Below are 24,540 nucleotides of genomic sequence, written 5' to 3'. Positions count from 1 at the left end.
CACTTGTTCTTGGACTCTCAATATGCCCCCACAATGACAGCAACAGACCAAAACTAGTTTGTCAGATTACAGGAAGTTGGTACTCAAAGGCATGTAATCTATAGGCCTTTTCCACTTGGTGGTGGCATTATATCCAGAAAAGAGCTTCCTCTCTTAATCAGCAAAAGAATCTGCCACAGCAACTTTCCAGTATATTTGCTCTCGGTATAATCTTGAGAACATGTAAGGTGTGGAGAAGCTCTCCTGTTCCCCTTTACGTACAACGCATGAGTTGTCCCAATATGGTGCAAAGATTCACGCATGATGTAGGTTAGGGAATTCCCTGAATGACCCATGATTTTGGTGTATATAATAAGCCTCTGCAACCCCCATGAAAGAACCATCACTCTCCTCTGCTTCAAGGAAACCTAGTTTAGCATGGCAAAGGAAAAAGACTTGATGGTGAGCAACAAAGATCTCTCTATTTCTCTCTCTCTCTCTCTGTGAGTGTGTCATTTGCATCAAAGATTGGTTTTTGTGTAGAGAGTTGAATTGAAGGTCTCTGTTAACTGCTGCGAGGGATGCAGGAGGAAAGTGTTGAAGGCCTTGAGCATCAAAGGTACAGTTGTTGGTTGTGCTTCGACGTGTTGTCTTCATCGTATTGAGCGCTTTCCCTGCTTTGGTGCGTGGTTTCAGGTGTATTGAGAACAGAAATCCACCCGACTCTGCCCAAAGTCACAGTCGTCGGCAACGTCGATGTCCGAATCCTCATCAAGAAGCTGTCGAAGGTGGGGAAGAGCGCGGAGGTATTGCCTGACAAGACGCAGAAACCACAAGGAGAGGAGAAGCGCTCGGAAGAATCCGGGAAGAAATCAGAGAAGTCAAACACGGAGGAAGACAAAGGAGGCCGTGGCTCTGAGAAACCAAAACCCGAGGAGGAGAAGAGCAAGAGCAGCACAAATGGCAGCGACAGCAACAAAGCTCAGGGGAGCGAGAAGGAGGCCGGTGACGATGCCAAAACGACCGCTGCTCCCGAGGCAGCAAAGAGCTTGAATCCGACCACCGTGACAACATTTCCGCCGGTGAGCTTCATGATGAACCCGAGAGTGGCGCAAGCGCCAGTTTACTACTACCCCATGGAGCCTGTCGCAGTGCCCATTCCGTACTACGCCATGACTGCCTGCCCTGCTCCAGCGCCTTACCGCCCTCCTCCGGCGCCGTTGCAGTCACAGGCGACCGCATTCGGCGACTACTTCAACGAAGACAACACCGTCGGTTGTCGGATCATGTGAGAAGCTTCCCGCTCCCACACGGAACTCCGAGCTGTGGCCATGGATTTAGATTCACAGGGAACAGCAGGGGCGGAAGGAGTGCTTCTCTTCTGAGATCGTCACCATCATTCGCGACTGTTGTTGAGATGTAAGGGATTGTAGCAATAATTGAGAGTGTTTTTGATGAGAGAGTCAAAGATCGATAGGTTTTATGGCTGAAGTCAACGGAATAAAGATTAGTGTCACCAGATCGAATCCTACTTCTATCTGCTGTGGCGGGAGATGAGATTGAAGAAGACACATCGAATGGTCCATTCACGGTCAAAGTCGAACTCGTAGAAAGGTTAAAGGACTTCATGGGAGATGCTCTGTCCCGAATCTGCTTCACGTAGTTCCCAAAGGCAGCATCCGATTGCTGCGTACCTGTGTTGCATGGGTCATTCGTTTTGGAAAAGGGAGGGGGTCATTTTCCTCCTTACTGCAGAGAGAGAGAGAGAGAGAGAGAGAGAGAGAGAGAGAGAGGGACTATGGTGTCATTAGAATCCCAAGCACATCAATGGATTTAGCCATGGAGCCTCGAAATATCTTGGCTAACTCCTATCCTCCATGTGGCCGAACGAGTTAGATTTGATGGACTCTAGCACAATATATATATATATATATATATATATATATATATATAAAAGGAGGATATACATAAATATATATATATATATAGGTAAATTCTTAAAAAAAACTTATTTTTTGGTTTATTTTCATATAACTCCCTTTATTTTCTAAAATACGATATTACCTCTAGTTTTCTCCCTTGTTTATTTTCACCCTTGTCCTCGTTCTTCACGTTCTCGTCTTGTCACATTTGCTCTTGTCCATTGTATTTTTAATTCAATTGTTTTTGCCCTCATCTATTGCAATTGTCACGATGGTCAATGTTGATAGTTTCTCGTAAGGCGAAAGAATTAATAGTGTTGACACTAGGATTAGAGTTTATTATGCTTATTATCAAAGGGTCAGAAGATAAGGAAAATTAGTCTTGGCCTTAGGGTTGCACATCGTTCTCGACGATATCAAATGTGTTGAGCCACATGTGACACTTCTAAGTCCCGAATCTCCATGGTGTACCACTTTAACGTATCACTCTTTTCATCTCCGCCTCCTTCTTAATTCCTATTGCATCTTTCAACGATACTCACCACTCTTTATTCTCATTATGACGATAATAATAAATACGAAATAGAAGTGATAAGACAAGGGCATAATAAAATAAGAGGCTATAAACGAATATGAGAGTAGAAACAACAAACAAAATTCAACGACGGACTATGAACGACATCTATAAAATATAAGTCAAAGCTAATCTCATATTTTAGTAAATAAGGAGTGCTTTGCGAAAATAAATCAAAAAGGGGATTCCAGATAAATTGAAAAGTTCAAAATTTTCGAGAAATTATATATATATATATATATATATATATATATATATATATATATATATATATATATATATATATATAGGGGTAAAAAGGTCAGTAGAAGACTCTAGAGGGCCTCATCTCCTTGACAACAACAGATACTTAGGTCGGTGATGATCCCACGGAGAGCACCGGCAGCGGCAGGGCGGAGCCCCTTTCCCACCGCTCATCCGGCGGCGGAAGAGGAAGAGGAAGCCACTCTCGCCATATCGGATCAGAGGATTCTCTATCTTGTCCGTAATTTTCCTTTTCCATCTCTCTCACTTTCGTAGCAAAGCCGTGATTGGTATATGATGTTCTTGACGGCCGCTGCGTGTCCGTGGGTCAGGTGAACATATTCATTGGTAACACCGCCCGCTTCCTCAACTCCTTCGCCTCGCTCTGCCAGGACAAGCTCGCCGACGTCCACAGGTATCAGTTTTGCCTCTCCCATTTTTTCTTCATTAATCGGTTGTGAACTCCTTGTTTTACTTGTAGCAGTAAAAAAGCTGTTAACTTTGTAGTGACAAATAGGAGGCAGAGGGCATTCCATTTGATGAGGGTTAATCTCTGGTAAAACTCGTGTTATAGTTTGTAGAGTTGGCCATCAAATTAAATCTTGTTCCAACTCTATGTCAAACTGAGAGTTGAGAATATAATTCCACCATTGTCTTAGGGAAGCAGCACATTATATATATATATATATTTTTTGGCTGACCAACAAATAGAATGAAAAATTGTTATACCTGCTGGTTGGTGTATGAAAATTCAAAATCGTGTTGTTTGTATGGGCTAATTTTTCTCTAACTTTAATGTTGAAAATAATTTTGCTGCATATTGGCATGTAGATCACCTCATAAGATTCTGATCATGGATTGTGTAGCAAATGAAGGTAATATGCATGGATTGTGTAGGATAAAGCACCCTGGGCACTGTCTTTCAAGGAATCCACAATTAACATGCTCTTGGTCATCACTCTCAGATATGCAAAGTACAACTGCTCCTTTAGTTTCTCCCTGTGTTTGTTAGGGAACATTGGATTTCTAGTTTCCCTACGGACAATGTGATTTTGTAAAGAATCATATGGTAGAAGAACTAGGGGAGTAAACAATGATAAGTCTGGTTAGATTATTCCATGAGTGAAGAATGACTTAGTGATAAGTCATTGATTGTCTTCGTTGGTCTGAGCACGTGGCTTCAAGAGGAATTGTTTGCTCAAGGTGGGTCTACATGATTGTCCTTATGGGTCCGAGCATGAGGGTTCGAGAGGAATTGTCCGCTCTAAGTAGGTCTGCATGATTTTGTCCTTTGGAGATGGACCCTACAAGGCACCTCCAAGGGTAAAGGATAATTTTGGCGCTTATAAGGTTTTGGTTCTCTACTTCTCAACCGGTATGAGACTAAATGTGCTTATCATATAGAAAAGATAGTGAAATGATTTTAAAATGTTGGAGAAGTCAGATGTTTTGATTTTTTCAATTTCTTGTTCGTGTTTGGCAGAGAATTGAAATAAATAGTGGATAAAAAGGAACAGAAGGATATATATAGGAGAAAATAATGAAGAAGATAACCAACAGATATTGGAGCGAGTTGGCCATGAAGATCAATTTTATTTTTCAATGACTACAGAGCTTAAATAATTAGTGGATGAGAAAAAAATAAAGGAATAAATATGATATAAAAGAAAAAACAAAGAATCAAGAGGTATTAGGACATTGTATCAAGTTACTTAATCAACTCAATTATTAAGGAAATTAGGAGTTAAGTTATTCAATCTGAACCCCTGCTGGACATGTTCTAACCTGATCTGTGAATCAATCTGATCCTTGATATCTTTTTGCATATGGTGTCTGCTGGTGAAAGCCCATTGTCTAATAACCTGATCTGTGAATTCAAATGCTCGAGTCTCACATGCACTGTTGGACAAATGTATTTGTGTTATTAATGGCTCCTTACCAAGTTAGCTCCTTCTCATTGATCAGTTTTAATAGGAACTTTCTAAATCTGTTGCTCCATCAGCACAATCCAACTCTTTTATGGCTTTTTGACTTGACATTTTCTATATTTTAACTTTTGGATCCTAACCATTTTCTATTGCAATAGTTTGTTGCTTAATCTCTCTATTTCTTTAGCTTCCACTCATAATTTGCATTATTGATATTGAAATGAGGATTCACTATGGAGATAATGACTAGTTGAATCGAATATGTGGAATCAACATAGATTGGAAAAATAATTTTAAAACTTATTTTAATAAAGAACATTAGAGAAAAAGAAAAAGGTAAAATGATAAAACATAAAAATATCATATGAAAAGAGAATTGTTTACCTTCATAATTCTTAAGACATGCAACTTTTTGAAAAACCACATATAAAAGGGAGACTTCTATATCTTTTTTCATATCAGAGAATATTTTTTTCTCCCACGTTAAATGTTTTGAAAAACATGAAATTGAGATGTAAAAATTATTAAAAAACAAACTGATGATGAAAAATACTACAAAGTAACAAAGTGGCACATGGTAGGTTTTGTTATTGTGTGTAAGCAATAAGGTTACCCTATTGGATTATTCTAGTACCAGAAGCTAACAATTAATATGAATCAAAAAAGATATTTTGGACTGACAAGAAGGCTTAGTCTCTGATTTGTACTCATCGACGAGAAAACTCATTTGCAGAACAATGAAAACTATAAGAAAAGAATTCAGAGAACAGAGAGAAGAAAATATGCAAATGGATGCTTGGGCCAGTTGGCCATAAATTTTCATTACCAAGCATCACTTCCATATGTTTGTTACCAGTAGCTGATGAGACCATATTTTATACGAAATTACTAACCCCATTTCTTCACAAGTTGGGACCAGCGATTTAAAAAGGCGCTCGGGCGAGGCAAGGCGAGGCCCGAGCGCCTCGCTAATCTCCCAGGTGGTGTGCTTCAAACAGGTGCCGCCTGGGTGCTCGCCCGAGCCCAGGCGCTGGGCGCTTCGGGCGAGTGCCTGGGTTAACCAAGGTGACCGAACCAGGATTTTAGGTCCGGTTCGGTCTCCGATGGTTGGTTGGTTCAATCGAACCAACTAAAACTGATATAAGTGACAACCGAACCCTAACCCTTGTCGCTGCCGCTCCCGATCCCGATCCCGATCCTGATCCTGATCCTGATCCCGCTGCTCGCTGTTGTCGCCGCTCGCAAACGCTGGCGCTGTCACCGCTCGCGCCTCCCGCTGCTTGTCGCTCCTGCTCCCGCTATCGCTGCTCGCCGCTGTCGCTGCTCGCAAACGCTGCCGCTATCGCCGCTTGCGCCTCCCGCTGCTCGTCGCTGTCGCTGCCGCTGCCTCCTTACACTCCGCTGTCGTTGTCGCTTCCTCTTTTCTCGGTCAGCAGGCTCAGCACCGCCTTACACTTCCTTCTTCTCCTTCTGTTAACAGTATATAGTATACTGTTAACAGTATACTGTATACTGTTAATATTGTTAGGTTTATTTAAAATTATTAATTTTTAATATTGTTAATAGATTTTCTTAATTTAATAGCATATTTTAATTTAAAATTTTAAATAATTATATTTATTAATTATATTATATATTTTTATATTTTAGCGCCTCGTTTCGTTCGAGCGAGCGCCTAGCGCCTCGGGCGTTTTTGGACCTTGGCGCCTAACGTTTTTTAAATCACTGGTTAGGACACTTTCTGTTAGCAGTAGCTGACCATAAATCAATTAGCTGTGCTTATAACATAAACCATCCATTATCCTCTTTGAAGTAGAGTTGATGCCAATCATGTGTCGTCAATAATATATATTTATGTGTTCACCTGTTTTTCATGGCATCTAGATTATTCTCATATAAAACTGGCGTCACATTCTTATCATGTATCAGTTGCATTTTGATACCCAAAATTTGACTTATTTACCAACTAAAAAGTTCAAACCCTCAGAACACTGAATGAATTTACCTCAGTTGGTGAAATTGAATCATTCGATCAAATATTTCAAGTTGACGCAAGTTGAATAATAAGAATAGATTGCAACTTGTACTATCAGTTAATAATATAAGCAATGGTCACTTATTGAGCATGCGGGAGAAGATGGGAGTGTCACAGTAATATGGTTAATAATCTAAATTGTGGATGAGTGACTATTAGAAACGCGTTGAGGTGGATAACTTGGTTGTTGTTTCTCTGAGAACTTGGGAGCGCAAGAGAAAATGAACTAAGAAATTTCAATGAACTAAGAATCTACAGACTAAAATGAAGCATATTTTAATATCTAGAATCCAACTGCTACTTTGTTCATGTTTTAGATGCTGATTCAACTTCATTGTGCTTCGCTCAGGAGAATATTGAGGTTGGATGCAAATCTTACCCTTCTTGAATCACAGCTACAGAGCACATGTCCTGATCAGGAGTTTAAGAAAGAGGCTAGCTTAGAAGCAACAACTTCTTCAAGTGAAACCATTCCATAAATCATAAGCAACATGGAACCGACATTAGTATCTGATGAATAATTTGAGTTGCTTATTCTTTCTTGTAACTTAACAACGCTCATCTCTGTCCTTCAGGTTGTCATTTTGTAGGTAAGTTTATCAAAGATGTCAGGTGTAATTGTTCAAGAAATCTTTAGAGGAATCACCAGAGTTCTTTCTCTTAATTAGAGGGAATAAGTTTGATAAAACAAGTGTTGTTTGTATCTCATTGACTTTGTGTATCCAGTGGTGTGTTTACTATGTCTATGCTTTCGGAACCGAAATGCTTTGAATATACCGAATCCTTGTGCATGTAATTCTGTTTGGTCCATTCTCTCGTTCGTGGAATTGTAGCAGTAACCTTACTGTATGAATTTATATGTTTTCATTATGAACTTCTTAGAAGTTGCCACCGTCCATGAAATGGAGTGTGGTAGGCTTGCAGGTTGTTTTCGGTCAACTTCCTTTTGTTCGATGACATTGGCTGGACTGGAAATCTGGTTAGATTCACAAAAAAAGGGAATGAAGAGTTCCACATAGTTGATTTTTTGAGAACCTACATAAATCGTTCGGGTCAAATATAATCGATTCAGCTTTGTAAATGTATAACAATATTTTTTTAACTTAAATTGTTTTTATTATTTGTTTAAGAGAATATTTATGTTAATTTTAACCGTAGGATTAACTTTATTTTTTAAAGGTGATCGATGAATCGCTTCTCTTTTTGGTGATCGTATCTTCCTTTACTAATGATTTTTCTCCTTTTTAACATAAATAAAATTATCATAAATAATATGTTGTTTTAATTAAATTATTACCTTTTTAGTTTGTATAATATGATTAAGAAAATGATTAAGATTAATTTTTTTCATCATACGCATAAATTATTAATTTTGTTAATTAATTAAATTATTAATTGATTTATTGTGATGTACTTTTTAAAACGTAAATAGATCAGGTTTCTTTTCTTTTTTCGTATGAACTATAAAAAAATAAATATTATAATTTTATGTGAAAGTAAAATAAAAATAATAAAGTACTGTTTTGAGGAGAGCTATATAAACGGGAGCCGCTTAAGAGAAAATTCTCGAAAATAAGTTTTCTTATCGGTTGTTATCTTCTCTTACTTTTATGATTTAATTAATTTTAAATTTGGAATCATAAATCTAAATGAGTTAATTTATGAAAAAAAGAATTTGAGATTAATTGTTATTTTATAATTTTTAAAATAATTTTAAAATAATAAAATTTAATTTAATAAAATGGATCAAATTTGGGTCTGACTTGAGTTAAGTTGATTGGCTATATTCGCCTACATGGTCATGTATGGTCTAATCCATAGGGTTATGCATGACTCAGTTCATGTAGTCAAGTATGCTTCAACCTATGTAGTTAAGTATGATCCATCCCATGTGGTCAAGTATGGTTCAAATCATGCAATTAGGTATGACCTAACCGATGTGGCTAGGTATGATCTAGCTTATGTGACCAGGCATGACTTAACCTTGTAGTCAGATACTGTGCAACCCATGTGGCTAAGCGTGATTCAACTTATATGGTCAAGCATGATCCAACATATGTGGTCGAGCATGATCCAACTCATGTGGTTAGAAATAAGCTATGCTCACCCAACTATAACACTCGCATTAGACACATCATCGTCCCTCTATCTGATTAATTATATCTCAACCCAACTTGCTCTTTAGGACATACATACGCGACACACGTGGCTCCATCCAAAACTCAAGTCGGTTGATTCAATTTAGTACTATACAATATAGTCTAATTTTTTCCTTTACTGGTTTGAGTCTGTCAATTAATTGAATCAGAAATATTTAATTGGTTCAAGCCAACTTAGGATAATTTTATTGAATCAAAAATATTTCAAACTAACTTGATCAATTCAAACCAACTTGACTTACTTAAAATTAATCAAATCTAAATTAGATCAATCTAAAATGATAATAGGTCGATTTTATACAAATTTAAGGTTAGTTTCATTATGTCATAATTAAATTGGGTTTGATTTAAGTAACTCATTTAAGTGACTATTTCAATTAAGATTCTGATTGATTAAGGACTTTTTTATCTTATATTTTTATGATTCGATAAGATTAAAAATTTTATATGTATGTATCATTTGAAAATAATTATTAATTTTTTTAAATTAAATTAATGATATTGATATTGTTATAATAGAATATATGTGAATATACTGAGAAATTCATATTAAAAGTGCAATAGCTATAGGTTCATCAGGTCATTAATGAACATAATCTATATCGTACATCTGAAGTTAGGGTGATTCTCTTTTGGATTAGTGGATCGTGATGATTAAAAGAAGGAAAAGAAGTGAATCATTTTAATCCGATGGATTTAAAAAGATGGTTCACACTGTAAAAGAAGGGGAAAGAAGCGATGAACGATCTCCGTAACCAAGAAGCGAGGTGGCGAATCAAATGCTCCCTGCAGAGCGATCGATGCCCGATGTTTCGGTCGATCCTTCGTTTTTTTCTACCACGTCCTCCGACAGCTGCTTTCTCTTTGAGGATTGATTCAGCAGCAGTACCTAGTGGAATGAGAATAAGAGCAAGCATTCACAAACCCTAGCAAAAATGGGTGATTCGGACGAAGAAATAGAGACGAAAATAGAAGAGCGAGTAATCATGTCGAAGGAAAAAGATGCGACCCCGGATGAGAAAACGATCAAATACCACATCTTGGATGTGAATACGATAAAGACCACATCTTGGAAGCGAAAACGATCGAAGACCGCATCATCGACGGAAGGCGATTCAGAGAAGAAAAGAACGGAAGAAGGCCCAAGAAAAGAAGCGTTGCCGTGTCCGACTCCAAACTCACTTGTCTGCTGCAGAGGAGATGCTGCATGCGGATAACTCGTCGCCATCGATCAGCTCTCTTCTTGCCTCCACAAGAGTAGTAGGAGAAGCAGAACAAGGGTTTTCTCGATCTCTCTGTCTTTTCCCTTTCTGCACTTCGTCGTCGGCAAGCACGGGGCATTTCTCGAGGGTTATCAGCTCTCCAGGAGGAACTCCCAGCAGAAGAAGAACAGGGTCGAAAGGAGGAGTAGAGCTTTGTGTGTGAGTGTGGTAGAGTGGTGGGGCTTTTATTGTGTTGTTGGATAGTCTGTAAGGTTCCCGCGGACGATGGCCCATCTTGGTCGCAATGATCCTTTGGACGGAAGCAAGGAAGTCCAACACACGAACTGACGGTCCTGATTACAGATCTAACGTCGGGTCCTTTTGCAATTGGGCGGTCATCGTTCACATACTGCCGAACTCGCCTAATGCTGCTGCTACTACTACGAGAATGAAATTTAATATATTGAAAATTTGTCGAGATGAAACTAAATATAAATGCTCGCATTTCTAGAATTAATTGTATACGTGATAAAAAAATAATAATCCAATCCTAGTATTAAAATTCATATTCTTCATAAATTAGTTTTACATGTAACCGAAAGAAATATAACCCATCGTCATCTTTAAAAGTGACAGTTTGATGATATTTGATGATCATATTGTCGGAGATCAACTTCTTGGATACTCATTTTTCAAAAAAGCAAAAATATATTTTTTACAATTTATATTTTAATGACATAATTAATAATTTTGGCACAAGTGATGAGGCATAATTAGAGTTCCCCATAGGTGCACAGGCAATACGGAAGACGCAGCAAGCTCAACGCTCAAACACTTTGCAAGCCGAGGAGCACAAGAACATAATCAAACAACGCAAAGAATTGATCTTAATATACAGGATAATGAATTGGTTTATTGATCATGCTTTGCATCTGCCACAATGACACTCCTGATACCAATGATGATACCTTGGTATCATTGATTACCTATCAGAATCTTCTCAACCCCTCTCTTCATTGGTCGGTCATGATGAATGAGGTGACCTCCTTCGACCTTAGCAGTTCGGTAGCAGGCGGATGCAAGGCGACAGCTCCAAATTTAGTGCTCGAATATTTCTTGTAGACCGCCTGCAGCGTACTTTCTGCTGCCGAGGAGTGAAAGATCACCAATTGCTGGGCACATTTCCTGTTTCCAAGTATACGATGGATTAGTAAACATGGTAAGCATCAAAAGTAAATTCTTGACCCTGAAGGCTGGTAACCAGCACTCACCGCAACTGTTGCTCTGAGTAGCCCGTCTGATGCATGAGCGTTTCAGTCCAAAGAGGAGTCTTTTTGAGGGTGCTCCGTGCGGCATAGACTGCAGAGGCAGCAGCCAAGGATGGCCAATAGGTGATCATGGAGTAATGCATCAGTCCTAGCTCAGCCAAGAAGAAGACCATGTGTTCCAGCTGCGTTAATTACACGTAATCAGTACAAGCATCGATCCACAATATCAAAGACAAAAAGAACTGAAACATATTAGAATACTTACCTCCTTATCGCACATGGCCACTTTCAGGAAGCACACAAGAAAGACATACTGCGTGGGAACAGATAGTTTCCATTTGAGTGTCTTCATAATTTCTCTCTCTTTAGCCAGCATCTGTTCCTTGGTATATGCATGACACAAGATGTCACCATAGTCTATGTTCTGAACACAAGGCAGAATATGCATTAAAGTTTCTTAAATCGTCATGATAAGAAAAGGAAGTTAAAGAACTCAACTTAGAAGACATACCTTTTGAGACCTTGATTCTTCATACTTAGATGCAATGAGCAGAGCATTGATTCCCACAAGTGGCAACTCCATTCCCGACACTTTTTCCTTTGATAGGTACTGATCGATTATATGAAATGTAAGATATAAAGTCTCGGGCATTAGTCCAAAGCTGTGGTGCACTTCAATCAGCCTATCAGCCACCATAGATCTCTTCTCTTCATTGATGTCAGCTTGGAAGTCCATGTATTTACAAGGTCTTCCACATTTCTGCACACACAGGATCAATAAATCTATGTTGTCACCCAACTTAGTTAGCATAATTGAGCATAACAGTAGTTAAGATGGAGGAACTACATACCTCAGCATGTCTGTAAAAGTCGTAGATATTGTCTACGAAGTCCACAACAGCCGGTACTTCCAGTGCATCAATGTTATGGACACCGACATCCTAAATATATGGATACAAATAAGAGAAACATTAGGCCTTTACTAGAACAATGAGAAGCACGCTGGTCTACGAAGAAAAAAGAAAAGAAAATAGAAGAGAAGACAACACTGGCCTCCAATGCATATATGACATCAATCAAATCTTATTGAAAGCTAATGAACAGCTCGTAGTTAAACTCACTACTTTGCTATGTTTACATGAAAGAACCATTAGTTTCTGCACTGTGCAAAAGAAATTATTGCACACAATTACGATCTCCAAAATAATTAGTTTCCTAAAGTATTGCTGTATCCATTTGTATTCCTAACTGCAGCCTGTTTAGCTACATCGCTTTGTTTCTGTCAAGTTTCATTCCTTCCATGAAACCATTGTGAAAATAATCCATATAAAGAGCTCTGCTTTCTTTTTCAGTTTAGAACTTTTCCTTTCTTATAATGTATTAGATATCCGAAAACAAGATTGTGCCTGGATGAATCTAAATCTGTATTAACATTTCATATTTTAAAAGATCAGCTTAACTCCAACCAATGTAACATTTTTTTATTCTAATTCATTCATTACTATAAGCTACAGACCACTGATTTCATGTCATCAATCTGTCATCCTCATCCAGTCCCATAAATATGGTGCTCTACAGGGATAAATGGAAGTGCTGGGATGATATGGTCCACATCTGCTTAACTTGTCCTTCCATTATTGCCCGAGAATAACAATAACTGCAAGTTTATCTGTTACCAAAAAACTGAAGTTTGGATGAACTCAATATGTTCTCATCAGCTACAGAGTGTCAGAGATTTTTATCATCGTTTAGTTGATTGTCATACGTTTAACAGCAATAGGATCGAAAACTAAACCCTGACTCATAGTTGATGCTAAATCTCAAACCTGATGCTGCACACAAGAAAGCAACCATACAGAGATAACTAATAAAATGTGCTAGAAACTAAGGTAGATCATATGGAACATTTATGTACTAAAAAATCACTCTCATTGCTGAAGCCACAATTGTTGCTTTTATTAACCACGGCTGTTGACATGGAGCCTCTGCGGGAGCTCAAAATACAGAATTCAACAGAAAAAACACCTATGAAGAAATTACTATCAGCGAAGAATATGAAAACTCTACCTTGTTTTGAGCAGTAAGAGCTGAAGCGAGGGTAGGGGCTCCAGTTTTCTTCCTTGAGTCAATCATGGAATTTCCCTTCTCATCAGGGTAATCGCTACGCAAACTACTGGATTCTCTGCCATCCTTTTTCTCCGTGACAATGTAATCAGCAGCAACCTCTGGACGCTGAGCAACATGAAGCGTCAATGAGTTTAGTCGAAATGTAACACTATCAGATAAAGAAGCTGGTAAGCGACACGAGTGAGAGGATGGGATCTTGGAGTCATATCATACCTCAACGAATACGGCGAGTCGTGCCTTCGCCAGAAGCCGAGCAGAGAATCTCCTCGATGGGATGGGGTTCGCAAGAGGATCCGGTCTTTACAGGAAACACAAAAGTGAAAGAAACAACGGTCAGATTCAAAATCCTAATTTCGACTTGGCTGATCAAGGAATAGAGTATCTCAACAAAAATGTTACCCGCCAACCAATCGATCGCCTTCGTTCAGGTCGACTCCTCTTTTTCTAGCTGCACCTCCTCTAACAGCCGCTTTGCGAATTTGTCCAGCAGTGGCACCTAGCGAGACGACAATAAGCGCAAGGATTCAGAAACCCTAGAGAAGTGGGTGGACGAATCGAGGGAATAAGGACGCGATCTTGAATGAGATAAGGATGAAAACCCGCATCAACCAAGGTCCCCGTGGCAGGGGAGGAGTCGCATTACAGGAAGAAGAGCAAAGAAGGTAGAGCCAAGAAACGAAGAGTTCTGAGGATGAGAGGGGTTTTTGATTCGAAACTCACCTGGACGAGGAGGAGGAGGAGGACGACGCCGCCGACGAGGACGTGCCGCACGCCTTGGCGCCATCAGTCAGCTCTCTTCTCGCCTTCGGGGAGAGGCTTCTCGCCCCGAAAGAGAATGAGAGAAGAAGAAGAACAAGAACAAGAAGCAGCAGAAGAAGAATCGAGGGTTTCGCCCTTCTCTCTTCTTCGCCTTTCTTCTGCGCTTAAAGCGTCGGGTTTTATCTATGGTGGCCGCATTTTATACGCGAGAGGCGGTGAGCATACGGGCTTCGAACGCCGTGGTAGTTAACCCAGTGAGCTGACGTGAGAAGATGAATAATAATAATTACTATTATTTGATATTTTTTAATCATTTTAATAATAGTGATTTTAATGATAATAATTTTAATTCAAATTATGTAAATCTGATACAATAATTCTGTCGCATAAAATTATATTCAAACAATTTATTAACAACAATATATTATGATATATTGGATCAAACATTTGAAACCGGCATACATCGAGATAATGGTTTCCTAAGACGACTGGGATTTGTTAGAGCTCTTCCTCCAACTCCGAGTAGGAATTGCTTGGCGGAGGTCAGCGGCGGTGTGCAGATCGCTTCCGACTGTCATGCCAGTTGAATCCCAATATAGCAGTAGAAATCAATAATAATAATAATAATTGAATTATTATTATTATTATTATTATTATTATTATTATTATTATTATTATTATTATTATCACACACAAACAGTTCTCCAAGCCGAACAGCACAAAAACAGAGTCAATAAATTGTCGATTGACGATGCGTTGCATCTGCCCGCTATTACAGTCCCGATATCGAAGAAGCCGTAGTTGTTCCTGTCCTCGGCCACTCTTCGCTTGACGGTGAGCAACCGATGACAACATACATGTACACTTGGTATCACCGAGTAACTCTCTGAATCCTCTCGATCCATCTCTTCGCCTGTCACGATCGAGCGACCTTCTTCAGTTTGGCAGCAGGTGGATGCAAGGCGACGGCTCCAAGTTTAGTGCTCCAGGTGGATGAAAGCTCATCAATCGAGCAACCGGCTCAAAGTTTTTGATTCGGAACTCACCTGGACGAGGAGGAGGAGGAGGAGGACGACGCCGACGACGAGAACGTGCCGCACGCCTTGGCGCCATCAGTCAGTTCTCTTCGAGCCTTCAGGGAAAGGCTTCTCGCCCCGAAAGAGAAGAAAAGAAGAAGAAGAAGAAGAACATGAACAAGAAGCAGCAAAAGAAGAATCGAGGGTTTCGCCCTTCTCTTCGTCGCCTTTCTTTCTCTGCTTGAAGCGTCGGGTTTCATCGATGGGGGGCGCATTTTACAGGGCGTGAGAGGCGGTGAGCATACGGCTTCCAACGTGGTAGTTTAACCCTGTGAGACGACGCGAGGAGATGAATAATAATAATTATTATTATTTATATTACTTTTATTTAATATACTTTTCAATTATTTAAATAATAGCGATTTTAATGATAATAATTTTCATACAAATTATGTAAATCTGACACAATAAGTCTGTCACATTAAAATTATATTCAAACAATTTATTAACAATAATATATTATGATATATTGGATCAAACAATTGGAACGGGCATAGACCGAGATAGTGGTTTCCTAAGACGCCTGGGATTTGTTTTAGAGCTTCCTGCAACTCCGGGTAAGAGGCGGAGTTGAATCCCAATATGGCAGTAGAAAACAATAATAATAATAATAATTGTTGAATTATTATTATTATTATTATTATTAATTTTGAAACAATTTATTAACAATAACGTATTTGGGAGAAAAGTAAAATAAGCTGCCGTTCAAGACTAAAAAAATCATTTTTATATATTTAAAAGGTTAAAAAAATAGAAAGCTTAAACTGTTATGAACAATTGTCAGAATTAAATCAAGCATGGACTGGGTTAAGTGTTGGGTCATTGGTTGACTAAAATGAGACAACTCATCCAAAACTTACTGCCGTTTCACCTTCAAAGTTCCATTATATGATCCATCGTTCACAGGCTATCCCTCATTTATACGTGTATGTTATTTCGTAAAGCTTCCCTATGTAAAAATGTTTGGGGCTCTATTTCTCAGCCCCCATACTAAATTTTGAATATAAAAATATTTAAAATAACTAAGAACACCATCCTTTTGGAAAACCAGTGGAAGCTAATAGATGCTCGAGCTCAATTGAGACAGTATCAAGAAACAGTAATTCACATGAAAGCATGGCTATAACATTGTTACCATAAATAAACACAACAAAAAGGTATGCGGGAGCACAAATTGAAATCAGTCGAGCATAGTATAACAAGTTTCATCCTGATGAGCCGCAAAAAAATTTAAACAGCATTTGTGGTTTTAATAACAGAAAGGCCTTTTACTCCATCTTGCATTACCCAAACATAGCACACCCGTCTCTGTTCAAACATGTTGACCTTTTTTCCGTAGAATACAGAGGATGAGCATATAATCCCTTCAAAATTATCAACTTTCCAGGAGAACGATCTAACTACTTGATGATAGCAACGGCTGCAGCTAATCCTGAAAAGAGATAATATGAGCAAAAACACAATTAACTAAATGGCAATAGTCCTCAAGAAAAGAAATGATAATTCTATCATTAGTTGTTTGGGCAAAAATAGAAGGTAAACTTCTCGTGTGGGCTAAAGATTATTAGCCTGCACTCCATCAGTCAGTCGTTATGGGAACACAGAAAAAGCTCTGGAGAGTACAAAAAGTCTACCGAACCTGTTCAATTGGTTGAGCCTCTTCATTTTGCTCTTGTTCTTGAGCTTCAGTTACTTCATTCTGATCATCTGTATCCATCCCATCAACCACTGCATCCCCTGATGCAGTTGTTGCTTCCTTGCCCAAATTCATAAACTCTTCGGGAATTTGGCCCAACTTCAAAGCCTACATAAGAAAATCTCATTCAGTTCCACAAATGCATCAGGCCATCAAAGTTAGAGACAGCTTTCTGGTGATGAAAGCACCTTTTCAAGCCTTGCAACCTCCTCAAGAGTTTGTGAATTCACAATTGCAGCCTGCGCAGATGAAAATTATCCAATAAACAAATGAGAATATAATTACTTCTTCATGTTTATGATGTGTGAATGCAAGTCATCTGTATAGTATAATAAGAAGTTACATCTTACAACCAATGAATGGTTAAAACCAAACCACATTATAATACAGTACTGAACAATATATCTCCAAGTAGGAAAAACTCAAATAAAAATATTCTATGCTCAAACAACAATAAGGAAAAATTACCTTAATAGCAGTAATTTGTTCTAGAGTGGGGGCAACTTTAGGTGGAGCCTGCTCTACTTTTGAAGTGTCCGGTACATCTGGAACCTCACTTGGAGTAAATGTCTTTGCAGGCACTTTCTTTGCCTCTTCTTCTGCTTCTTTGGACGCAAATAATCTTTCTGCTTCGGTCCTCTCCTAATAATATAAGCATCACCATACAAAATCACATTAGAAAAATATATCTCTTAGAGAAAATAGAAGGCAATTCTCCACAAAACTCTACAGGAGGCATCATGCACAGTTTCTGAAAACCAAAACTTCATTTATTTGTTCTTTTACTTGAACTTAGGAAATCATCACATTTCTTTAAACAAGCGATATTGCCTTTAAACCCCACTTTACTACCCTCACATTACATATGGAATATTGTAACTTATAGGCCAGTGTTAGAGCATGAAATAAAATTACATAATTAAATGAATTTTTCATATATAAAATGCTGAATTTCACTTCATTCATTATCATGATAAATATAGCAATATGAAGATTTTTAAATAGTCTTTGAAGATATTGCAAGATCTTATTCGTCAAAACCTGTATTTATTATTCACTTTCAATATACCTTCACATTTTGGTATTATAATTTGGAAATAAAAAAAGGACATTTCGGTAATTATGTAAACTATGACTTTTCACATAATTTGCTATTACTATCTATATTGAACAGTCATCATTCTTACTCTTATTATTCATTTAGAAAAAAAAAGAGAATAAATTAATTAAAGTTATGTTGTCTTTCATTGTAAATGAATAAACCTTTTCTAGATATTAGTATATTACAGATGTTTTTAAGTTGATCATTTTATTCGTACATTGATAATAAAATTTGTTTTTCATTCCTTTTACTTTATATGATTTCAATAGTTTAGAACTTCATAATTTACACTAACTAAATTTTTCCAATTAAAATTAACAACTCCAGAATTTACACCAATTAAAAATTTTCAAATAAAATTGTCAGAAATTATGGCATTATGTAACATTGTACATATTAATGGATACAAATATGCATACTGCATATGTTCTCAAGACAGTCAGTCAAAAGATGAGAAAATGCCATGGAACCATAGAAGTTTAACAAACTTAAAGATGATTGCAATAGCAGTTTCTATCTCTAACAAATATGGACAAACCTATGAAAGTAAAACATGAAAACTTTATGAAAGATTTTTAATGAGACTTAGGTATTAGTGTATTCATTCCTAAAGTAGCATAAATCTGGTATACATGTAAAGATTTAAGAGGGAAGTCAATATAAAATATCCATCTCTGCAGAGATGATTCACACCAATGAACCAGAATAACTAAAACTTTGAATGAATTAGTGTCAGTTAAAAAAAAATATAAACCAACTATTAATATAAACAAAGGATTCAATCCTGTGTTTCTTTTGTCTGTAAAATAAACATAACAGTTACAGGGATGTGGAAGGGAAAGTGATGGTTAACAAATACAAACCAACTATAACTTTAATTATGAACTCAATCCTGTGTTCCCTTTGTCCATGAAGGGTTCAGAGTTAAGAGAACAAAGAAAAGTTTTAAAAAGCCCAACATTAAACGAGAAAGAATGCATAACTGCATAAATTGTCTACCAAAGAAGAGTACCAAAATTGGATAAGACATCGATGCATTTTCATTTTTTGAAAAATACATTATAATGAAAAAGAACATTCGGAAAAGTGCAAATGATGTAGAATCGGACTAACCTTTTGTTTCACTTTCCTGAAATCAAGCAATCTCAAATTTTTCAGTTTGTAAATCACATAAAATCGATAATTTGGTTTCTTTGTAATATTATTATCCAGTAAGCTAAGAAATTGCAGCTTTGGAAGAGATGCAAGGGGATCGATCTCCATTAAGTTCACCAGACGGTTGTTCGTGAGGATCAAAGTGTGCAACTTCGGTACAAACTCTGCAAAACATAAAACAATGATTTATTAGAACATAGGAACTTCTAATCAACTAGCAGGTAATTTATTTGGTCCCCAGTGTTCCAACCTCCAATGTTTGGATTGATACGAGTAATTCTGTTATTGTTGATCAACAAAGTGCCAAGACGATTTAAGTAAGGAAAGTTTTCAAGCTTCACAATCTCATTATCAGATAGATCGATGGTGTCAAATTGGTCCTGCAAAAGGCAAAATATGTAAGGTAAATATACATCATAAAATAAGCATAGAGATTTTATTTTGTAACAGGTTCTTACAAATTTCAAATCGACCAGTTGATAATACTGACAAAGCAATGTCTAAAGTGAAAAGGGAAAAGGAACACAAATGACAAAACAAACTTCAGGGACCTCCAATCTGCAGTCAGATGAATAAACAGACTACACGTAGTCCAAAAGTTTGCCTTATCTTTTAACAAAAAGAAAAACAAATATGTATGTATATGTGTGTGTGTGTGTGTTAATTGAGATAGAAATTTGTCATACAACAGTAGTTCATAAACAAAGTTCATGAAAATTGGAAGATAATCAATTGTATAACCTTGTTAAACCAAATTAGCATGCCCAAGAAATTAATTCCAAGCTTAAATGTTATATGAGATGTTTATTCAGAATCCCAAGGAAAATAACTTAAAACAGATAGCAAGCATACCTACACTCTACCAGTTAAAGAATAACCAATATGAATCCATAAAATAAATTAATTATGTTAAGATAATTTCAGCATAAACAGATTATGTTTATTGAGAAAAAAACAGAGAAAAATATAAAATAGACTTGTGAACCTTCCATTTTCTTCACAAGAAACGATGCAGTCTTCTCATTTCACCTGCCCATTATTTCCAAGTGACATCCGCTGGATTTATTACCCTTAATTGAAATCTAAATGAAAAGTAGTAGTCAAACTTCAAAAAAGGAATGATAGAAAGGTGATCCAATGGATGAAGCTGCTGCTGATATGGCTCTAGGGAGGATCAATATAATCAAGTCCATCTTTTTAAAACCTCGTACTCTCATTAGCTTGAGAGACATAGATTGCACCTTCATTTGAAAACAATATTACTCAATCTTGAAGTTTGCGACAACCTAGCGCCATGAACACTTCAAAATCATATTAGATCAAGGGCAATACCACTTTCAAATGATATCGACATGCTCTTTGTTCTTTAAAATCTATTTCACACATTGAACATGCTCTACAAATGGATCCCCGGAAAAACATTCCATTCGGATGCATTAACATTGTCTTTGATATAATTCACATATATAAGCCCTTATGATCTGTCACAGATGACTGCATCAGCGTCTTCCTAAAAAATGTATTACCACCTAACCCATTTTCTTAAATTTTCTGAGGACAGGAGAGAAGGAACCATATGAATAGAGTGAAAGATCCCTAGGATTTAGTTATCGCATAAGGATTATATGAGCATTTAGTTGACTATAAGCCAAGGATTTATATCTCAATCACATACCAGTTTTAGTAACCAATAGGGCTATCAGCGCTTGGTTGGATCGGTAATCAATCGAGATTCAAATTATGGATTATGCAGCTTATTATAATAAAATTTTCAAGTTGTTACCCCGAGCACAAAAAATTTATAGGTTCAAAGCTACAATACAGAGGTATATTACAACCCTACCCTTGCGTCACTTTCTTAATTCTCGTCTTTAGCCACATAGAACATAGTTTCATATACTCGCTAGTATCACCATCCTTTAATCTACACAGACCAGTTTACAAAGAACAAACTAGATATTTTCGTAGTCCAAGAAAGACCCTTAAATAATATAGACAAATTTTAACCTACCAAAAAACATTTTAGACACTATAATACTTAAATCCCAACAATGACTCCAAAAAGGAACCCCGATTTTCATCCTACTTAAATAAGACCCAAAAACCAATCCTAAAAAATTCAAAACATAATCATCATAGCAAACTAAAAAAAATCTTAAAATGAAAATAAGAAACAGATCTCAAGACCAGTAAAAAAAACTTAATTTAACAGCTAGTTCACTCAAACTAAATTTCTTAAACTTTATATGAAATTGCTTGAACTGAGATGCTAAGTTTAACAAATAAAGAATATGGATCACTCCCAGACTAGTGCTAAGACTATTAGAAAGCAAAAGCAGACTTGATGCTGCTGAAAAATATATAAAAGCAGACACATGAATAGTACAAGAAACAAAGGATTTTAACGGAAAAATAAGAACATAAAGAATGAAAGAAATGGCTTATTAGTCATTGAAAAGAGTTCTAATTAGCTTGGACACTGATCAACTGATACCAAGGAACAAAAAAGTTGTGACAAAGAACAGCAGATTTAATTTTTTGTTAACAGATCAACACATAGCTTAAGATTTAAAAAAGAAGAGAAGAGGGAAAACAGCAATATACATATAGAAAGGTAAATAGATGAAGCAACAGATGTAGAGTCAAAAGGTGAAAGAAAACAATAAAAATACATGTGGTCATATTTCACGGATTCATTAAAAAAAAACATGTCAAATGATTCTCAATCTTGGCCATAACCTCCTCAGACAACTGATCCAGGAACCGTTTATTGGAGAATTTAAACACTATTTCAAAGTACAATCATTGTGATGCTGTCATTCACCTATTGATATCAGCCACATACATACTCTTGAATCTTTGTCTACCTGGCTTTCAGAAAGGAAACCAACTCCTAAATAGAAGACATATAATCCTGCAAAAAATCTGTGACAAGGAAATGACCTCCTGTGGAATCCACTAATTTAACCTGAATAGCCTCCAAGATCTAACCAATCATCCTAGCCGATAGGCATTGCCTTCGAGATTCCAACTAACAACTATAGAAATTCCTATGTCCGCCTACACACACAGTGAACAAAATATCATTCGTCGACTTTGCATTGCCAGTTTTGTCACGCCAAAGCTGGATATAATCATGATAGGTCATCAAAAGAATCTCAGGAAGTCACCAAAGCGCAAAGGCAAGGCTCTTTTCTAATTATGCCAATTCACCTAACAATATTCAAGGAGGCTTAGTGCATTAAAGCAAGCAGACTTTGTCAGTCAGTAACTTCAATCTCCCAAACCGACGACAATGTGATCCCTTAAGACTCACGTAGCAGCAATTATACTGTTGATAAAGGTATTGTCTGTATAAGCAACATGAAGAAACAAAACTCAAACCAGGGAACAATAACATCCATTCTATCTTTAGAGATATAAGGTCAATAACTCGAGAAATGCATGTCAGGAGAAGCTGTCGACCACTAATGACTAACATATGACTTCCAAGAACTGGTTCAAGGTAGATTCTGATAACACAGTCGAGTAACAGCATCATGTGGAACAAGAGAGAGAGAAAAGGAGTCGAATCTGACTCACCTCGGTGGCGCCCAAGTTCTCCATGACCGCAATCTTGTTACCTGAAACCTCGATTAGCAGCACCAGGATTAAACTCGCAAGCAGTAGTTGCTCATACCAAATGCATGTGAGAAACCCTAACCCTAGAAAACATGGGGCACGGACTGGAGAGGAGGGAGAAAGCTGCTTACCGCGGAGGTCAAGCTCGCGCTCTTTGATGGCGTTGAAGAAGTGAGGGCTCTTCCATATCAAGTCCGCCGTTAGCCTCACCATCGTCCCTGCGCTGCTAAAACCCTGGTTCCGACCGCGGAGCTCTACTATATTCTGCTTTCTGTGGGCAACCAAGCGAACGGGCGGCAGAAATAAACTCCACTCCCGATTTCGCGTTGATGGAATCCGATCTCGTGAACCCAACTGGCTGGAACAGGAGATGTGACCGAGTCCAATCCAGTTCCATACATGGATCACACATAAACCAGGGTCGAACCAGATAAGATCAAAATTATTTGTTATTTTTCTCTCATTTCTTATATAAATTGGTATTTCTAATCCCAAAAAGCCATCGAATAAGATGGCAATTCATCATGGGGATAGAATTTTGGATTCAAATGATATGGGCGAATTTATATATTTCTATTATCATTTTTTATTTTTATATAAAATAAATAGTGAAAACAGGATTTGATCTGAAAGCGTTACAATGATGTGATAAAATATTTACTAGCTAAAATATATAATATCTTAAAAAATATATCGGATAAAGTATTGAACCTTTTGATAAGTAGTATCATCAAATAATATGTTAAATAAAATATCGAACCCTCAATATTTGATGATAGGGTTTGATATGTAACCACTAGGTCAATATTTAATATGTAAAAATAAATTAGATAAGTATTATAAAATTAATATTTTAAGTGTAACAAATCTATGAATAAGGTTTCAAATCCTCAATGTTTAGTAGATGTTTTAGGTATAAAAAGATGTTGGATTAAATTTCAAACCTTCGATCTTCAATAAGTATATGCGGTACATAATTATTATATTAATATCTTAAGTAAAAAAATATATCAAATAAAAATTTAAATTATTAATTTTTAATAAATGGGTCTAGTACACCAGATTAATGTTTTGAACTTTCAACATTTTATAAGTGGATATTGTCCTTTTTTTTTCACTATATTCATTTTTTAATATTATCAAAACATAAACATATATTAATAATTTATATAATGATGATACCCTAATTTTAAAGATTTATTTCCTTTACAAAAAGTATAAGATTCCTCTCTTGAATTTTCTCACATCCTCTCTTTATCTAAGACTAAAATACAACAAATGTTCATACCATAATCAAATCTTAATTTTCAAGATTATATATATATATATATATATATATATATATATATATATATATATATAAAATATGGAGTCACTTAAAACTCAATTATGGTGTATTAATCACTAACCCAAAAAAAAAGACTCGGTTTCTTCGATGGGACCCAGCGGACCCACAATATCTCACGAATCAGCACACATGTAGCTGAGACGTGTACGGTCCAAGATATTTGCATCTTGGATGCCCGTTAACCCGGATTTCATCGTAATCCTAATTGCGAGGAGAGAGCACGTCAGACACGTTGGAACAATACAGAGGATAGCTGTTGCAATTACACGAATTGGCCACCCGTTTTATACCCGGTTGTTATTAGAAGCTAGACGGGCTCCAGCGTTGTTAAAAGACAGGGACAGGA

The 24,540-nt window shown here is 37.0% G+C and overlaps 3 protein-coding genes, 1 long non-coding RNA gene and 1 other non-coding gene across 5 annotated transcripts; 2 read left to right on the top strand and 3 right to left on the bottom strand.

The window, feature by feature from the left end:
- The first annotated feature begins 385 nt into the window (after window positions 1–385).
- LOC103990821 (heavy metal-associated isoprenylated plant protein 35-like) lies at window positions 386–1,448 on the top strand. The gene is made up of 3 exons (XM_009410091.3): window positions 386–441; window positions 523–598; window positions 676–1,448. The coding sequence occupies exons 1-3, from the start codon at window positions 418–420 to the stop codon at window positions 1,269–1,271; spliced, it is 696 nt and encodes a 231-aa protein (XP_009408366.2). The 5' UTR covers window positions 386–417; the 3' UTR covers window positions 1,272–1,448.
- Window positions 1,449–2,792: 1,344 nt separating this feature from the next.
- Window positions 2,793–7,477, top strand: LOC103990822 (uncharacterized). Its single transcript, XR_010488392.1, has 3 exons — window positions 2,793–2,955; window positions 3,051–3,133; window positions 7,031–7,477. It is a non-coding gene; the product is annotated as an uncharacterized LOC103990822 (transcript).
- Window positions 7,478–9,509: 2,032 nt separating this feature from the next.
- Window positions 9,510–10,283, bottom strand: LOC135616331 (uncharacterized). Its single transcript, XR_010488324.1, has 2 exons — window positions 10,023–10,283; window positions 9,510–9,729 (listed from the first exon to the last, which is right to left on the bottom strand). It is a non-coding gene; the product is annotated as an uncharacterized LOC135616331 (long non-coding RNA).
- Window positions 10,284–10,906: 623 nt separating this feature from the next.
- LOC103991132 (G2/mitotic-specific cyclin S13-7-like) lies at window positions 10,907–14,346 on the bottom strand. The gene is made up of 9 exons (XM_065115317.1): window positions 14,158–14,346; window positions 13,837–13,933; window positions 13,651–13,735; window positions 13,378–13,542; window positions 12,162–12,251; window positions 11,822–12,070; window positions 11,576–11,734; window positions 11,314–11,492; window positions 10,907–11,227 (listed from the first exon to the last, which is right to left on the bottom strand). The coding sequence occupies exons 1-9, from the start codon at window positions 14,219–14,221 to the stop codon at window positions 11,056–11,058; spliced, it is 1,260 nt and encodes a 419-aa protein (XP_064971389.1). The 5' UTR covers window positions 14,222–14,346; the 3' UTR covers window positions 10,907–11,055.
- Window positions 14,347–16,375: 2,029 nt separating this feature from the next.
- On the bottom strand, window positions 16,376–23,156 carry LOC103990824 (U2 small nuclear ribonucleoprotein A'). Its single transcript, XM_009410093.3, has 8 exons — window positions 22,978–23,156; window positions 22,808–22,848; window positions 19,476–19,605; window positions 19,184–19,389; window positions 17,437–17,610; window positions 17,157–17,207; window positions 16,912–17,076; window positions 16,376–16,704 (listed from the first exon to the last, which is right to left on the bottom strand). Exons 1-8 carry the CDS (start codon window positions 23,057–23,059, stop codon window positions 16,699–16,701), a joined length of 855 nt encoding a protein of 284 aa, XP_009408368.2. The 5' UTR covers window positions 23,060–23,156; the 3' UTR covers window positions 16,376–16,698.
- Between the last annotated feature and the right edge of the window lie 1,384 nt (window positions 23,157–24,540).

Source organism: Musa acuminata, chromosome BXJ2-7 (genome assembly GCF_036884655.1).
Source record: "Musa acuminata AAA Group cultivar baxijiao chromosome BXJ2-7, Cavendish_Baxijiao_AAA, whole genome shotgun sequence".
In the NCBI taxonomy this organism is placed as follows: domain Eukaryota; kingdom Viridiplantae; phylum Streptophyta; class Magnoliopsida; order Zingiberales; family Musaceae; genus Musa; species Musa acuminata.
Note: the sequence above shows the minus strand (reverse complement) of the source record. Positions and strands in the feature narration are given on the sequence as shown.

What these genes read in the sequence shown, in the direction of transcription:
- LOC103990821 (XM_009410091.3), top strand. Translation starts at nt 418, where the DNA reads ATGGCAAAGGAAAAAGACTTGATG. An exon ending in CAAAGGAAAAAGACTTGATG is followed by an intron (nt 442 to 522) that starts GTGAGCAACAAA and finishes GTTTTTGTGTAG; the next exon opens with AGAGTTGAATTGAAGGTCTC. An exon ending in GAAGGCCTTGAGCATCAAAG is followed by an intron (nt 599 to 675) that starts GTACAGTTGTTG and finishes GCGTGGTTTCAG; the next exon opens with GTGTATTGAGAACAGAAATC.
- LOC103991132 (XM_065115317.1), bottom strand. Translation starts at nt 14,221, where the DNA reads ATGGCGCCAAGGCGTGCGGCACGTCCTCGTCGGCGGCGTCGTCCTCCT. An exon ending in ACTTTTACAGACATGCTGAG is followed by an intron (nt 12,071 to 12,161) that starts GTATGTAGTTCC and finishes CTGTGTGTGCAG; the next exon opens with AAATGTGGAAGACCTTGTAA. An exon ending in TACTCAGAGCAACAGTTGCG is followed by an intron (nt 11,228 to 11,313) that starts GTGAGTGCTGGT and finishes ACTTGGAAACAG; the next exon opens with GAAATGTGCCCAGCAATTGG.
- LOC103990824 (XM_009410093.3), bottom strand. Translation starts at nt 23,059, where the DNA reads ATGGTGAGGCTAACGGCGGACTTGATATGGAAGAGCCCTCACTTCTTC. An exon ending in TATCAATCCAAACATTGGAG is followed by an intron (nt 19,390 to 19,475) that starts GTTGGAACACTG and finishes TATGTTTTGCAG; the next exon opens with AGTTTGTACCGAAGTTGCAC. An exon ending in AACAAATTACTGCTATTAAG is followed by an intron (nt 17,208 to 17,436) that starts GTAATTTTTCCT and finishes TCATCTGCGCAG; the next exon opens with GCTGCAATTGTGAATTCACA.